The sequence below is a fragment of the Mizuhopecten yessoensis genome, unplaced genomic scaffold, assembly GCF_002113885.1.
Source record: "Mizuhopecten yessoensis strain PY_sf001 unplaced genomic scaffold, ASM211388v2 scaffold29, whole genome shotgun sequence".
Classification (NCBI taxonomy): domain Eukaryota; kingdom Metazoa; phylum Mollusca; class Bivalvia; order Pectinida; family Pectinidae; genus Mizuhopecten; species Mizuhopecten yessoensis.
The window spans coordinates 935,884-954,168 of NW_018403342.1; the positions used below are offsets into that span (position 1 = coordinate 935,884).

General features: G+C 39.1%; 2 protein-coding genes across 2 annotated transcripts in view; both read right to left on the reverse strand.

Moving 5' to 3' along the window:
• Positions 1–1,779: 1,779 nt before the first annotated feature.
• On the reverse strand, positions 1,780–3,249 carry LOC110458007. The gene is made up of 2 exons (XM_021509918.1): positions 2,283–3,249; positions 1,780–2,090 (listed from the first exon to the last, which is right to left on the reverse strand). Exons 1-2 carry the CDS (start codon positions 3,247–3,249, stop codon positions 1,780–1,782), a joined length of 1,278 nt encoding a protein of 425 aa, XP_021365593.1.
• Positions 3,250–3,672: 423 nt separating this feature from the next.
• The window catches only part of LOC110446050, a 45,828-nt gene continuing 31,215 nt past the window's right edge, over positions 3,673–18,285 (reverse strand). The window contains exon 3 of the transcript XR_002462437.1: positions 3,673–4,586. The gene's annotated coding sequence lies outside the window, so the exon portion shown is untranslated. The remainder of the gene's footprint in view (positions 4,587–18,285) is intronic.

Genomic DNA, 18,285 nt, shown 5'->3' on the forward strand with positions numbered 1-18,285 from the left:
CAAGGTCGTGAAGATCTTTCATGATGCCATACTGCCATGTAGTATCATAGGCCTTCTCAAGATCGAAGAACACAGCGACAAGGTGTTCTTTCTTGGCGAAAGCCTCTCGAATGAACGTCTCTAATCTGATGAGATGGTCATTTGTCCCTCTTCTATTTCTAAAGCCACTTTGAAGAGGGGATATTATATCGTTGGCCTCAAGAAACCAAACCAGTCTAGTGTTTATCATTCGTTCTAAAGTTTTACATACACAACTAGTCAGAGAGATAGGACGATAGTTGTTTGGGTCAGTAGCATCCTTTCCCGGTTTTGGGATAGGTATAATTGTGGAGTTCTTCCACGAATCGGGAATCTTTCCGGAAGCGTAAACTTGGTTGAATATGTAAAGAAGGCATGTTAGTGAAGAGTCCGGTAAGTGCTTTAGAAATTGATATGGAATATCATCAGGACCTGAAGCAGTGTCCTGTGATTTTCTAAGCGAATCAACAAGTTCTGGTAGGGTAAATTGTTCATTATAACTTTCTTTGTTTGATGATTTGAAATTGAGCCGTTTCTTTTCTCTCTTTTTTTTCAAAGACTGGAATTTTTGGGAGTGGTTTAGAGGGGATGAGTTTTTAGCTATGTTTTTTGCAAATGCATCAGCAATTTCAGTTATAGACGAGAAAATTTTGTTTTTATTAATGAGGTGGGAGGATGTTGCCTTTTTCTTTTTCCCACTTATTTTCCGAATCATATCCCATACTTTTTTTGAGGACGTGTTTGATGATATCTTGGATACATATTCTCTCCAGCTGTTTCTTTTGTCAATTTTAATTGATCGCCGAGCCTTTGCCCGCCAAATTTTAAATTCACTGTAGTTTGAAGCAGTTGGGCAATTGAAGTAGCGTCTTAGAGCAGCTGCCCGATTACTGCGTGTTTTAAAAGATTCTTCAGATAAAAGGAACTTCGTAGGTTTTGGAGCGGATTTTGGAATTGTCTTTTGGGCAATAGAAGTGAGTGTTTCAGTAAAAGTTTTGATAGGGTCGTCGAGGTTAGTAAAATTGTCTATGGTTAGTTTTTCAATGCACATGTGTTGGAATTGGGCCCAATCTGCTTTGTGCATATTCCATCGAGGTAGAGGATCATCAAGAGGAGTCCCAATATTCTGAAGAAAAATTGGGAAGTGGTCACTCCCACAAAGATCATCATTTACCCTCCAGTCATAGTCAAGTAAAATGGATGGATGGCATAATGATAGATCAATGTGGGTACGAGAGCCTGTAGCAGGGTGTAAATAAGTAGGGGTATTGTTGTTAAAAAGGCACAAGTTGTTTTTATCTATAAATTCCTCAATACGTCTTCCTCTCTCGTCTGTGTTGGGAGAGCCCCACAGGCTATTATGACCATTAAAATCACCGAGGATTATGAATGGTGTTGGGAGCTGGGAGACGAGATTATTGAGTTGCTCACAAGTGAAAACAATACTCGGAGGGAGATAAATTGAACAGACAGTTATTTGTCGGTGTAATGTTGCACAGACAGCAACAGCCTGTAAATTTGTGTTTAACTTGATCATTCTGTGAGGAATATTTTTATGGACAGCTACCGCTGCGCCACCTGCTGCTCTGCTAACTACAGTTGGAATATTAGTGTAGAGTGAGAAATTTCTAAGCGTGATTGGGTTTTTGAGCATGATTTCTTGAAGACAAAAAATGGCGGGTCTAAATTCTTTTGATAGATTCTGAAATTCTTCTATATTTGCCTTTAATCCGCGGATGTTCCATTGGATAATTGTGTTATTTATCTTTTGTTATTTTGGCTGGATTTCGATGGAGTTGAAGCACGAAGCGCGGAGGCATTCGTCTCCATCTCATCATCGAAATCTAGTAGGACATTGAACCGGTTTGTCGGGTCCTCTGATCCTTTGCCAAAGGTGACATTCAGATCCGGTCCTTCGGATTTGCCCCTCGCTATTTTAATTTTTTTCCTAGGTCTGTTGGTGGGTGATGTTGTCTCTGGTTTCAGTTGGGATCGAGGAACAGATGTGAGTGAGCGAGATCGCTGCGAACGCACATGTGCCCTAGATGTGCCAACCTTTGGAGGGTTTTCTCCTGAAGAGGAAGGTGTTTTTGATGGTGGTGCTGGTTTTGATTGTGGTGCTGGTTTTGATGAAGGTGCTGGTTTTGATGAAGATGCTGGTTTTGATGGTGATGCTGGTTTTGATTGTTTGCTGTTTTTGGTTGGTTTTCGAAAAGTCGTGAAACGGGATGGGTCCCCCGTGAGGATTTTCAAGTTCTGTTGACCAGCCATGTCTGGGACTTGTGAGCCCCAGGCAGGTATGTCTTCAGAAACTTGAACCGAAGCATCCTTGACCGTGACACTGTCAACCGGCGCCTTGCCTCGAGTCACTTGTGCGTAAGAGGGTGTAGCAATGTCTGCACTCCCGACTATCCTCCTGGCCTCGGGGAAAGAGACACCTCGGGTATATTTAACCCGTAATATCTCCCTCTCCTGGCTCCAGGTAGGGCAGTCGCGAGAAGAGGCAGCGTGCTTCCCCTCACAGTTGACACAGCGCAGGTTGGCGATGTCACAGTCATTTTGCTCGGTGTGACCCTCACGGCCACAATACTGGCAGATCGATTTTCGTCTACATCGCTTTTCGTGATGACCGTACTTCTGACAGTTTCGGCATCGCAATGGATTTGGGATGTAGACGGAAACGTTGTACCTCTGGTATCCGATTGTTAGTATTTGGGGTAGTGTTGGCGTTGAAAAAGTGATGATGAAGGTGTTTGTTTTGATTGTATCATTGTTTCTCCTGATCACCATCCGCCTCACCTCAGAGACCGGGACGCTCTCCTCCTGGAAATATGCCAGTATGTCTTCATCGGTGTCATTGCGCAAGGCTGGGCACCTGATTACCCCCTTGCTGCAATTAAGTGATGAGTGTGGTTTCACACTGACACCGATGCCGGCAAAACTGGTTGTTCCGAGTAGGTTCATCGCCTGTTGTTGGCGATAAACCTCTATAAGGAGATCGCCCGATCCCAATGGCTTAACGGATTTCACATCCCCTGCGATTCCCTGGATGCCCTTCCTCAACAGAAGTGGCGACAACGCGGCCGTTGTTTTACCACTCTGTGTGGAGGTCATCACAAGGAATTGCGGGAATTGGGTGTTCTGTGTTGCGTTTTGTGTTGTTTTTGAGCTAGGGTCATCGTTCCTGATTTTGGTATGTCCGTCGTTTTGGTGGTTTTTATCTTTACCCATGTGTATATTTGTTTGTTTCACGATCTATGCCTCCACCCGCCACGGAGCCCAACAAGGGGACACTGGTGTGACGCGGATATCCAGCGCCAAGTGTCGGAGATACATAGAATAGTATACTCGTAAGAATATACATACTATTTGAAAGAGTATACTCTCGCGATTGACCCTGAGCCACCGCCTTCTTGGGAGTATGTAAACCAAGGGCTCGGCGTGACCAGCCGATTGGTGATAGAGGGCCCATATCACCTCTCGTCTACCCAGAGTCCGAAGCCAAAGCAGTATGTTGCAGAATATCGGATCATGTCTCCTTCCTATCAAGAGTTTGACAGTGATTCCGACTCTGCTCAGCTACCAGGATCTTCTTCCCCCAGGAATACGAGATGCAACCCACGGCAAACAGGTTGGCTCAAATTGGAGCCTTTTGTGTTCATATATTTTTTTACAAAATACATTGTCATAATAATGTTTGAACTAGTATTGGGTCCCAGGTGTCGGTTGATCATGTTTACTGCTTGCAGTTTACATAAACGCCATACTTCCTTTTCTATATGAAGGTGTAAAATCGGCCGTGCACTAGTGATACGAAAATAACGGTGTGACCCTTGTCTGGGCACCCCTTTTGGGTGACTCCTATGGGGTTAACTGAATATACATATAAAAAAGCAATTTACCCCTTGGTGTTCATGTATTTATGGTTGTTCAACAGTTCTATGTTCTAGTTTTCTGCGCTCTGTATTGTTTTTGATTGTAGGCTATGGCTCCAAAAAAGAGGAGCTCAAAGGAGGTCACTCCAAGGAGACGGGCGGCTGTCGCAAACCCATATGCTCCTCCATCAACTCGGACTTTACCGGCCACCGTGGGCCACTACCACAGATGTATCATCACGGGTTGAAGATCCGGCATATTTTAATCAATATTCCGTTCAGTTGGAAGGCATGATTAGAGGCTTTCAATGCAGGTATTGTAGAAGCTCGTCTTCAATTTCATCGTGAAACCCAGCCCCGTCAAGGTCAACAACACAACATTTCCACACCAGGCCCTTCAACATCTTCACAGATGAAGGAACCACACGCTACCTTACCACCACATGTGGTACCACATACGTCGCAGGTGACGAACCCAATTGCCACACCGGAGTCATCATAATTGGCCATGGAGCAGACCACTATACTCAGCCAAGAGCCTTCACAGACACATGACCTGGGGCCCACACTGACCTCTGCCATTGGTGGGTGTCATACAGTCTGCATCGTCCATTGCTTTGCAATTTGCAGGAGCATCCCCCTCATCAAATGAGCCATTTCATTCCAGCACCATACCTCATAATCAACTGGTGTCTGAAAAAACAAAAGAAAAAATATGGGCAAACAATTTTGTCGATATGAAAACATTAACTGATAAGATATCTCCTGCTTTTGAAATAGTGAAGAGGGGGTACAGAGACAAAACACTACTACTTAAAAGTCTATGACCATTGACGAATGGACTACAAATTTCACTGTTTTCATGACGGTGTATGCAGAGAAATATCCAACTGCATTTACGGAGTTGTTAAAATATTCTGCTCTCATTCGTAATTTGGCCCTGAAACAAGCAGACTGGGAGTGATATGATAAACGCTTCCGGGATCTCCGAGTACATAACTCCTCTTTTTCTTGGGACATCATGCAAATGGAGTTATGGCATGAGGCAGTGACTCGAAAGTCTCATACCACACCCTCTGGTTCGCAATGCATTACAAGGCTCCGCTCGCCTCGCTCCTTCATATGACACACGTTTACCTATAACCGAACACATCTTGATAAGGCTACGTAAGGCACTTCCTTCTATTGTGTCAGACCAAGATGTACAAGTCTTGGTACAGGCGGTTTTTACTGCGGCCTTTTACAGCTTGGCTCGGATAGGGGAATTGCTATCTAACAAGGCTCACGTTAACCATCTCCTGCAGCTTTAAGATGTAGCGTTTGAGCACAATGATCAGATTGCTGTCATGATGCATCTCACTTTCAGAGAATTTAAACACAATATTGCTTGCAAACCTCACGTTATTCCAGTGGTGGCTATTTTGGAATCATTATTCTGCCCGGTTCAGTCGGTAATCAAGTTTGTACAAATACGTGGTTCAGCGTCCGGCCCACTCTTTCTTCTGCCACACGGTTTACCCTTCCCACGAAAGCGTTTCGATGCCATCACGAGTAGAGGTCTTCGGTTTTGTGATCTTGATACATCTCGCTACAAAGGTAATAGCTTCCGAACAGGTGGGGCTTCGTGCGCTGCAGACAAAGGCTGATCTGACACGCAAATTCGACAACTAGCTCGTTGTAAGACAGACACCTTCAAGAGATATATCAGAACAACTGCAAATTGATGACAAAACAACGACAATAAGACATTGTAGCGGGACGCTCGTCTTTGTTGGTTTTGTTACTCTGGTTGTATAACTGTTTTATCACGTTTCAAGTTTTGTACTTAACATTTACACCAGTCGTCACTTAATGACAGGTTTATAACTCCTGTAGCTATTGTAGAAACCAACTTGTGTGAAACAAAGCCTATTGTAAGGCATTTTGGTAGGAACAGATTATTATTAGTTCAAAGTGTTTGTTATTTTCCGAATATCTTGTATATCCATGTTTTGTAGCATATAGTCATCTGATTAGTTAATACGGTTGCAACGGGTAGTTCCAATATGTAAGCCAAATACCAATAAGACATAATAGTACCGGGACACTCGTCTATATTGGTTTTGGTGAAGTTTTTTGTATGAGCCGAATGGCTGTTAAATAACATATAATAACACTTTTGCCATTTAATTAAATGCGAGATTGTAGTATGTACGGATTAACTTCAACAATTTTGTTGAGTTGACTTATTCGTATATACATCTTGTTGTTCGTTATTATTGGTGATCACATTTGTGCAAAATACTATGAGATAACATGCAGTTTGGGTGGCGGCGTCATCGACGATTTAAAATTGACATTTTATAATAAAAGCATATACACATAGTAATTGCATGCAAGAGTTATCATTCTTGAAAAACTTCACAGTAGTGAAATAGGTAGCCGGTTTCTGTAGTACAGAAAAATGGACACATGTGACTCATTGATTAAAAGACAACTGAATTAATGCCTGGATTGCTTTGCAATTCTTTCATAATGAATCAACACACCGTTCTGTCAATAATAAGCATACAATATTCATCACTTTAATATTAAACATTAGATTATGCGGAAATTGTGATACTGTCTCCCTACATTGGATTTTCAACTAGGAATGTACTTCCTATTTCCGTTTAGCAATACACTCCTATGACCTTAAGTTTGAAATAGGTATTTTCAAAATGGCGGCCGTGGCGGCCATATTGGATTTCTGATCGACCCGGCAAATAACAACACTTTGTTAGGACCATGAGTCGATCATTCCTACAAAGTTTCAGTTCAATCTGCCTAGCAGAACTTAACTTTAAGTTTGAAATAGTTTTTCAAAATGGCAGCCATGGTGGCCATATTGTATTTCTGATTGACCCGAAAAATAACAACACTTTGTCAGGACCATGAGTCGATCATTCCTACAAAGTTTCAGTTCAATCGGCCCAGCAGAACTTGACTTAAAGTTTGAAATAGTTTTTCAAAATGGCGGCCGTGGCGGCCATATTGGATTTCTGAGATACCCGAAAAATAACAACACTTTGTCAGGACCATGAGTCGATCATTCCTACAAACTTTCAGTTCAATCGCCTCAGCAGAACTTGACTTTAAGTTTGAAATGTAAAATGTTAACGGACGACGGACGACGACGGACGAAAACGGATAGCAATAGGTCACTTGAGCATAAGCTCAGGTGACCTAAAAAAGTTCCTCTTATCCCTCTTGTCACAATGGATGGTTCCGTTTACCGATGTATTGGGCATGCCCCAGATGTCAAAATGGCGGCGGAGGTTGAGGCGATTCCGGTAGGCTTAATTATACTTTTTCTACGAAATTTGAACAAAAACGTTAAAAGGCAAACATGTTTCATGGATTCACGACGGAAATACAATGGTTGGCATCGTATTAATTGGCAAACTACACAGACTCGCGAGGGCCATGCTGACGGCGTAGCCCGAATCCTGCGTCATACCACGGACTTAGATACGAAGGTAAATGATATGTCACTTTAGTGGGGTAAAAGCAACAATATTGGGTACTAAAAACAGGACAACTTCTGTCGAAATGATGATAAGACGTAAACCCATAGGCATACCACAGACCATGAATGAGAGGTTTGCCTAATAAATAAAATTTAGAGTCCTAGAGTATCAAAAAAGTAAAAACCCTCCTTAACTAACATTAATCTATTAAGCTTAGTTATTTAATTTCATGTAGAGAGAGAGGGAGTGATATTAAGTTTCATTTATATGAGATTTAAATATAGAGATTCTCTATTTTGATTACAAAATCACCAAATAAAGGTGTTCTTTTTAAAACATTATTTTAAAAAAGTAAAATAATAAATTATGGAGAATATTAACATAAGCTGATAGTTTTATGCGATTGCATTTTTTAACAAGAGGCCCAAGGGCCTTAGCGCTCACCTGAGTTATATCATAGGTACTGGTAGCTTTATTTTATTGTTTAGATGTAATGTGTCATCAAAGGATAAGAATTTGAAAATATTGGTAAATGGAAATTTGGGGCCCCGCCCTAGGCCTGGGGGATCGGGCAGGAATCCTAATTTTACAATGTAATACCCTCATTCACTAAAGATGATTCTGACTAAGTTTGAACATTTTTCTGCATAAAATATACCCAAAAGTGTTATTTCCCTATATAAACTATAGTAAACTTTACCCCCTCCCCAAGGGAGAACAGATAGATCGGGGGTCCTAATATTTACAAATTTAGATAAAGCCCTCTGGGTCCGGAGAAGAAGATTTTTGAAATATTGGTTAATTTTCCCTTTGGGGCACCGCCCTGGTTCCTGCAGAAGAAAGTTGTCAAAATATACCTAAAAGTGTTATTTCCCTATATATACTATATATAGTAAATTTTATCCCCTTCCCAAGGAAAAACAGATAGCGCGGGGGTCCTGAAATTTACAATTTAAATAAAGCCCCTGATGCCGAGTCTGGAGAGAAGAAGATTTGTGAAATATTGGTTAAGTTTCCCTTTGGGCCCCAGGGGTTGGAGTCCCAATTTTACAATTTGGTAGCCTCATCTGACCAAGTTTGAAATAATCCATCCACTGGTTCTTGAGAAGAAGTTGAAACTGTTCCATGATATGGAGGACAGAGGTATTCTTGATCCCTCGAATGATTGCCATCTCTGTGCACTTCAGCTCGTCTTTGTGCCCGAGGTAAACAGACAGCTTCAGAACTTTAGGGAGGCATGGAACAAACACAGAATCAGGACAGAGTCCAGGAGAACTCCAGAGCAGTTATGGATGCTTGTTGACACTGATGTTCACACATCTGTGAGGGAAATGCAGGACCCAGACTCACTGCAAGACTTCGAAGCAAAACGATAATCATTTGGAGTGTCTAGGAAGGTTATTGGGTTGGATATAGAAGAAGAGAGAGTCATTGTTCCAGATGCCCTTCATCTTTCATCTGAAACCAGAGTGACTCTTTTGAGCAAAGTGCAAGACTTTGGAAGTCTAGAACATATTTGACTCTAAATTTGCTATTCAGGATTTCTGCCCCACGTGTAGAAACATTCCTAAGTGACACAAACGGCTTTTTATTACTTTGTTGTGTTTAAATTTCAATGGAGAGATAGAATAAATAAATTCAACGTGATCTGTTAAGCTGTTGTTTTGCAATTAAAGAGTTAAGAGTGCCAAAGCGTATTTCTGTGTCTCTGCTGAAAGGGACAAAATCGCCATTATTGAAAGATAAATTAATTAAATCGATCACCGCCTTTACTTTTCAGCATTTCAAAACAAATTTTATTATTATAACTTCAAGTGTTGTTTGCTGTGTTTTATTTTCTAAAAACTCCCAATAGTCCAGAAAAGTACAGAATTTTTACGCAACACCTGTCACCAGCACACCAGCTAAAAACCACATTCTTCACAAGCTCTGTACCATTGATTGGGCAGTGACTGCGGCCTCGTTAGTGTTAAATCCCGTGTTGAAATATTTGTGGACAACATCGTTCCATTTACAAATGTTGCGCGAGTCGACCTTGTGACCGAACAAATCATCGGTCGAAAGGTAGAAAATTTGTGTTAATTGTGCATTACGTCACTTCCGTTTTGGGATTTTCCGTGTGGTTTCCCTTTCACTCAGATGGTGGTAACAGAACGAACTGCTGGACATGTGAGAGTGTCGGTTCGATTGTTGCGTGAATCTGGTAAGTTGCGTGAATCTAGTTAATGTTCCCTTTTCTTGAAATCTGTGATTTACAGTGGGCATTGAACTTGTTATATATTGCGTTAGATCGTAAGAATTCTATGCTAACTCTTCCTGCTGAAGCAGTGTACACGTGCCCTTCACATCTGAAACATGTGTACGAGACCGACATTATTACGCAATATAGACCGATGGCGCTGGACATTATCACGCAGCATAGCCCGAAGGCGATTAATCTGTCCTGTTGCATGATTCTTAAAAGTATTATTTTCCTCCGAAAATATGATGTATTATCGATGAGTTTGATAAATTTAAATAATCCGAATGGAATTATTATTGAATAAATAATTTAAAATGTTGTGATTTTTTTTATGAATTTGATCGTATTGTGAATTTTTGTAATGTCCAAATTACGAACTGGACCGACTTGGTATACATCTGTCCGAGTTGCGTGAAGTTGATTTTTGTTTCCAATGAAAAATTAATAATTAGGCATGAACAATGATAAATTATTTTTAGGATGATCTTAAATGTTAAATTATAGTTTGCCCAAATTTACGTAAGAAACGAAACCTTCCTGATGTTTATGAAATTATGAATGGTACTTGTGTCACATAACAACCCAGACATTTTATTGTCTACATGTCCACGTTTGTGACTCATGAATTCCAGACATATTGATATCTGTCCAGTTTGTAATTCCTGGATTTCACGCAACCTGACAGATGTTTTGATGTCTGTCCATGTATGTGAATACCGTAAACTTTGTATTGCCTTTTTGAAATTAAGTTTTTAATAAAATCATGATTTATTAACTTAAAATCGACACTGATGATGATATATACTGTAGTTATCCATTAGTAATGAGAAAGGTATCATTTTATCCCGAAAATAAACAAATTTAAACTAGAACTTTGGCAAACTTTTACAAAAAAAATATTTTTTTCGACAGGTCTACCGACCATATTTTTGTTAGCCCTGAAAGCGGAAACACAATTTTTTATTTTGTTTTGCCAATTATATTTTTGTTTTTAAAACTCCACTGTATGCCTTCTCTAATTGGCTGAGAAAAATGGTTTCTGGAGCACTTCTCCTAGTTTATTTCATCTGGGATATTCAAACCTGGGAAACCAAATATGTGGGATGTCGGGAGTATGCGCGAAACCCACGCTTCAAGTTCAATCTAGTTTACGAAATTAAATATTTTCCATCAGTGTGGCGAAGTCCTATACAGCCTTACTTGAGAGCGATGGCAGTTATGAGCTTTACAGGACGATGGAAAAATGAAAAATAAGGAACCAATTTCGAACAGCATATCCCCACAGACACAACCGTCAAATGAGGCTGTGAAGAAATATGTAATAAGAAATGTGAAAATGCCTAAAAGTCCTGTAAGGTACGCAAAGGTGGTAAAACTATTAGCTATAAATGTGACACCAAGAGAAAAAGCAGCCTTGGCTGATCAAGGAATTACCTTAGATCCCAATACAAGTGTTTCAAAACAAAATATTACATATGTATACCAGCCACAGTGAAAAACGCTAGTGATATATTATCCTCATTTTACTTAATTCCAATGGCAGACATAATTACCTTTTGAAAAATAGCATTATTAAGCCGCTACACTCTAGTAAATATTTGGACCATCTGTCCTGGTGAAAAGCCTGCATAGCAAATTTAGAATCATGTATTTGCACTGCCCAGCAAAAATCAATGAAATGTATACAGTTTGATAATGATGTAATCGATGTTGTATGACAGTCAAACTGATAATAGTGATGACTGCACATGTTCAAACCCCCATCTGTAGCTGTTGTAACTTGTCATCATGATAATAGACCAATAGACAAGAAGGGTGTAGAAAGACTGTTAGGTTTTGTGAATTAACTATCAAAGTTCATTCCGAACATGTCCACCGTCACTGAGCCAATCAGAAGATTACTCAAGAGTGATGTCGAGTTGGAGTGGGCAAAGCCACAGGAAGACGCGTTCAAAGAGATAAAAAAGATCATCTCCAGGAAACCGGTGCTGAAGTACTTTGATGTCAAGAGGCCTATAACGGTCAGTTGTGATGCATCCAAATCGGGTTTGGGAGCGGTGTTGCTTCAGGACGATCAACCGGTAGCTTATGCTTCAAGAGCGTTGACGGACGCTGAAACACGTTACGCACAGATAGAAAAGGAGTTATTAGCAGTGGTTTCAACCAATACACGTATGGTCAGTGCATCAAGGTCGAGTCGGACCACAAACCATTGGAATCGATAATGCACAAGCCACTAAACCAGACACCCCTCCGTTTACAACGTATGCTTTTGAGACTACAGAAGTATGACATCGAGTTAAAATACAGACCCGGGAAAGAATTGGTTCTTGCCGACACTCTATCGAGAGCATACATTCAGAAAAGTGTGACTGACGACAACCTCAGTGAGGAAGTTGAGAGACATGTTATGTCGGTGTTGCGAAATATCCCAGTCTCGGATGGGAAGTTGGAGGAAATCAGACAAGAAACTCTGAAAGATGAAACCCTCCAAGAAGTAGTCAGGATTGTTGAGGAAGGATGGCCAGACCACAGGTCCGAGACCCCAAGCAGAACTCATGATTTCTGGACCAACAAAACAGAGCTCACACATGTACATGGAATCCTTTTCAAAGGGGACAGGATTGTGATTCCGAGAACTCTGCAGGCTGAGATGCTGCAGAAAATTCATACGGGTCACATGGGTATAGAGAAAAGCAAGAAACGGGCGCGAGAACTCTTGTATTGGCCTGGTATGGGCAATCAGATATCTGACATGATATCAAAGTGTAGCACATGTCTCGATTACCAAAATGCCAACGCCAAGGAACCCATCTTGCCTACAGACATTCCGAAAGGACCATGGCGAGTNAGTTCCAAGGAATTCAGGAAATTCGCGGAAGACTGGGGGTTCGATCACAAGACGTCCAGTCCGCACTATCCCCAGAGTAACGGTCTTGCTGAAAAAACTGTGCAAACAGTCAAGCGAATGCTAGAAAAAGCATTGAAGGACGGAAGAGACCCTTATCTCAGTTTCCTAGAGTACAGGAACACTCCCACCGATACCCAATCACCAGCAAAGTTGATGATGAGTAGGGAGCTACGGTCTGTGATTCCGATCACAGAGAAAAACCTGCGACCAAAGACTGAGAGTTCATATAAGACTAGGAAACAAAGGGAAACGACTCGGTCGAAACAGAGTCGGCATTATGACAAATCAGCAAAGCAACTCCCCAGACTCATCAGGAGAGCAGATCAGATTCAGGCATCAGGATGCGTGGAGACCAGGTAATGTCGTGGAACATCACAATCATTCACCGAGATCGTACATGCATCGTACACCAGAGGGAAGGTGTTATCGACGGAACAGACGACACATCATAAGATCGTCCGAGCGGAAACAACCCGTCAACACCGACGTTGACCTTGATGACATCGTACCAGAAACCGCTCCGCGTGTTAAGGACAACAATGATGTCGCGACTCCAAAACCGATTATCGGACACCGATAAATCCACCCAAGCTGACGCGAGCACACCTGTTTCGGATCATCCTACACAAAGTAGTCCCAAAGCGACGGTCACACGTAGTGGTAGGCGAGTCAACCAACCGTCGAGATATCAAGAATATGAGATGTGAAATGGGGCATAATAATCCCCTATACATGTGTAGATAGTTACAGTTTAATTTTTGGTTTGGTTCATCTGAATCAATATTTTTTATTTATTTTTTCAAAAGTTTTCATATAGAATCAATATCTTCATGAAAGTGTATGCACAAAACCTAGTATCCAGGTGAACAGAGCTAAAAGTACAACAAAACAATTTGTTTGTGTTTTCCTGTTTATTCCGAGTGGACGAAGAGACGAACTGTTGCCAATTTGTTACTGAACCCTTACCTACAAATGACGCAGTTGTTCCGCGAGTGTGGAAAAAATGCGGAAAATGTGTGGATTTTTTATTTTTACGCATGTTTTACGCAAATGCGGAAACGGTGGTGTGGAAAATGTGTGGAAAATATGCGGAATTTTGACTTAGTCATTTTCAAATGCGGAAAATATGTGGATTTTTTATTTTTATGCATATTTTACGCAAATGCGGATATCATGATGTGGAAAATGTGTGTTAAATATGCGGAAATTTGACTTAGTCATTTTTAAATGCCATTTTGGACTTAGAATAATTTCAAGGTGTAACATTCTGGACTTAGAATATTTTCAAAATATATGAGATTTTCAATGGATTTTTTTTCCCTGGTTTCTGTATGCCAACGATATTTTAATAATATGAATAGTAGTTTCTTCAAAACATAAGATTAAAAAGTTCATGCAAATAAATATCCGGGTTAACAAGATTGATTATAACTTGAAAGAACTTGTTTCATAATTGTTTTAAAATAAAGTATATATTTTAACAGTGTCTCATGGTCCTGACACTCAATGCAAGGACTCACTCAATAAACAAAGTTACCAGTAATTTGGTGTTACCATGCATATGGTGCATACAAATCCTTATTGGATTCTGAGTTTTTTTATCAATCAATGTGTTTTATTCAAATATTTGGAATTATTTGGGTTCATTTGTCAGGGACAAATGTATATAAAAAGCACTAGAAGCAATTTGTATTTAGCTGTTTACATTGTAATTATGTATACTTATACATGTAGCATGTTCTAGGTATGAACATTTTAAAATCAATGGAAGCGCAGTTGCTGGATAAACCACGTCACACACACGACCATGACAAAAAAGTGCCTACATGTAAAAACAGACATTACCATGTGCTGATGACATGACAATCAAATGACATCATAATGTCATGGCATGAATTTGTATGTAATTAAGCCTCCAGCAGTAAATGTTATGTCTTAGGCGGGTCAGGAGACAAGAGTTGGCCACAAATATGACTTTGCATTGTGTAATTTTGAATGTTTTACAAACTGTACAAATTTTGGAATATAGAACCAGTGGCCAACTGCAGTCAACTCCTGATCAACCCACCTTCTCCTGATTAATTAAAGTGTGAGGAAAGACCCAAAACAACACCAGAGTTCAAGTTCCACAAGTTTATTACATATTTAAATCATAGTGTGGTTTCATTGAACAGAAATGAAAAGAGCAAAACAAACAAAAATCAGTTAACTGAAATGTAAAGCCTGTACAAACAGTGGAATGAAACAAATTAGAACACATGGTAATAAAATATAATTGAGGAAAAACATAAACTTAACAATTGCAATAGTGAATGTATAAGACATTGACTGACTTGTTAAAAGGACTCGCACAACTAAATTAGCCAATCAGCAAGTGTTTCATATGTTTGTAGTTCCAATCTAAAATAAGTTCCGGCTAATCATTCGGCCACTGAAGGAGTTTAATAAGGAACTGATGACAGATTTTTAGATAAATGAAATGTTCAGGTATTTAACTTTTGAAAAATATATACTTTTGATATATTTCCATGTCTGTCTGTATGCAGATTTGCACAGGGCAAAATGTCTGGGGGCGTTTCTGTTTTGGGTCACGGGGTTTGCTTGTAAACATCCAGTTGTCAACTTCCTGACGCTGTGACACTCCAATATGCCACTAAACCTACCAAAAAAGTCATTTTGTAGCCTTTGCAAGGTATGTTTTTATGAATCTAGACAGTTAATTGTCACTTGTTTTGAACTTCAAATATTAAAGTTATTAGCTAAAATGTTTGGTAATAACATATAGTAAATGATTTAGTTGTGAAAGTCCTAAAAGGCCCAATTTGGTCAGTATAATTATAATAGTCTAGAATATCTGACACTGTACACATCATGGTATATGTAGCTATGTACCATTTGTTCAGTGAGATTGGTTAGACTTCCACCATCCCTCCTAAAATAAGGAAACACTACATAATAAACACCACAACATCATGTTAATTCTGGTGTCAGAAGGTCTATGTTTTTTAAAATTTAAACTGCATTGTAACTAAGTACAACCTATACCCTGGGGATAAATCTGCATGTCACTCTGTTTTCAGAGAGTAGCCTAATAATTACATTACGACAATAGACATGAAAGTGACAGTATACAGAATAATATCAACCTAAAAGTGATGTTTCAGTTGTACGAGACCAATACTGGCCTAATTAGTCAGCATTAGATGCTCAATCCTTTTTGATTACATTTGGAAAACTTGAAACATCTTTACAGCCTTTACTGAAGTCCATATGCATGAATACAAGAAGTTCTTTCATCCACTTTGTTGGGATAACTGCATTCTCTCTGAAAAATATGTAGTTCATCTGGTTTGAGATACATGTAGTTTGAGATGCATGTAAAGGACAAATTATGGAATTAACATAAAAATATTCAATAACATCACTTTGCTAAAACCCCCAAACAATTAATTGAAACATTTAAAAATGATGTTACAATCTTATTACCATCTAAAAATGATATTGCGATATATGTACTGCTAGATAAATATTTTAATATATCAGTGCTGCAATATTATTGCACACCCCTAATTAAATCAATGAAAACATTTTGCATTCAAGCCATTTTGGTATCTGTGGAGTGTAACATATAGAAAGATTGTCATTCGAAAATCAATGTGGAAATTGTTCCTCTGTTCCTGAACGGAAACAATTCTTGTTTAAAAATATAAAGACGTTCGCTCGTTTTGTAACCCAACGCGATCTAGTTAACCTTGTCGAGTTCCAGGAGAAATTGAAATTATCATGTCTGATTGACCCTTTTTCTTTTAAGGGCTGTGTCAGTCAAAAACGCTTACCAGACTGTCATCCATGGTGCAATCATGATCATGATGATATAATTTTAATTGTGAGTCCTTGCGGTTTGTCCTGGCATGATTCTTCAATCATATAAACCTTATCAGAAAGAAGGGCGTGGAACGTTTGGTAAGAATTGTACAGCTGTTAAAAATTGTATACACTGTACGCTGGCTTTTTATCCCGGTGAGTGTCGATTGTCTTCTCAAATGTATCTTGAAAACCCACACAAACTCTTCTCAAAACACCGATTACAACCGGAAGTAAATATTATGGATCTTGGTCATTAAAACGTTTCTAACCATATCAAAGGGCTTTCCTTCAAAACGCCTTATTGACCCTGACGACAACCAAACTTTTCGCGCTCTTTTACAAATCGGATTTGTGTGTTGACAGCCGACAGCGTTCACGAACTTCAAGTCACCTCATGATCGGTTATCTGCACATCATATCGCAAATGTTTGAAATACACATATGCTATACTGATATGTATGTTTATGTGTGCTGTGATCCATATCAGTGTAGCATATGTGTATTCTGGACATTTGTATTAAATTGTAATGAACCCCTGTGGATGAAGGTCTGCCGGTCATTACATCAAACGGAGGATTCGTTATCTCCTTCCTAGTGATGGTAAGAGCAATGTCAGATAAATAAAAGCCCAATGAGAGTCAAATTTACGGAGACAGGGGCATTTTTCGATCACAGCTTTCGTTGTTGGTCGTCAGATCGTAATTGCTACGTTCAATTCGTTTTACAAATTCATAAAATAAATTCACGTAACTATTCCTACAAACTGATTTACCAAATTTTGTATTGTATATGAAACATTTGTATATATGAAAAGTTCAGATTAGCAAATTGACAGTCTGCTTGATAAAAAAAATCCCAAATGTACAATTGCACTGCCTGGGTTTAAATTCAGAGTTCATATATATATAATGATTCATTTTAAATACTTTAATTACAATTTATTATTCATGGATCAAGCATAAATATTGCATTACAAATAAAGTCAAATAACAAGCCATCAGATAAAAAATGTGTTTGTGATTTTATTTTCTGTATTTTAATACATTGAACCTGTAACTTATAGCCTGCTCTTTAAATTTTAATTTGTGGAATTACAACACAGGCATTAAATCAAAATGTTTCTGTCAATAAAAATAGTCCTGACAAAAAAAAAATCACACCCTTACTCTTGAAAAAAGAACCAATGTATTTTTTGTAAGAGTAGGGTGTGATCTTTTGTGTAGGGACTATTTTTTATTAAAAAAAAATATAATAATAACAATAAATGCCTGTGAATTACAATAAGTCCCAACTTCCAGTAACATTGTCAGATTATTTGAAGAAAAAAAATAACACTGCTCATTTTCACTTGATCATCATATTACCAAGCCCCCCTCCCCACAAATCTTCCAAAAAAAGTACCAAGGACTTCAAATAAATTTATTGTTGTAGTGTCAACTATTGGTCGTATTGAATTTAGGCTTTTCAAAGTTGTCAGATTTCATTTTTTTTTTAATTGAAAGAGTGAGTGAAGTCTAGGGGCTATTGTAATTAATTTCACCAGGTGACCAGTGTGTTGTACCATCACTATTGTCACCCAACACAAATTACATGATTACAAGCTGAAGGGTAACATAAATTGCGGCTTTCGCTTTCTGATTGCAGTGGTAACAAATTTGAAATTATAAAGTATACATAGACAACTGGTGACAATGAAAATTAGACACAAAAAAATCAAAATATTCATTACATAAACAACAAGACATGGTGGCCAAAGTGGATTTTGACTACCTTACATAAATCCTAACTGTCCCTACTTAAATTTTTAATTACAAGAATACTCTTATTGTGATGCGTCTACCAATCATGATGTGGCGGCCTCGCTACCAACATAGTGAACATACT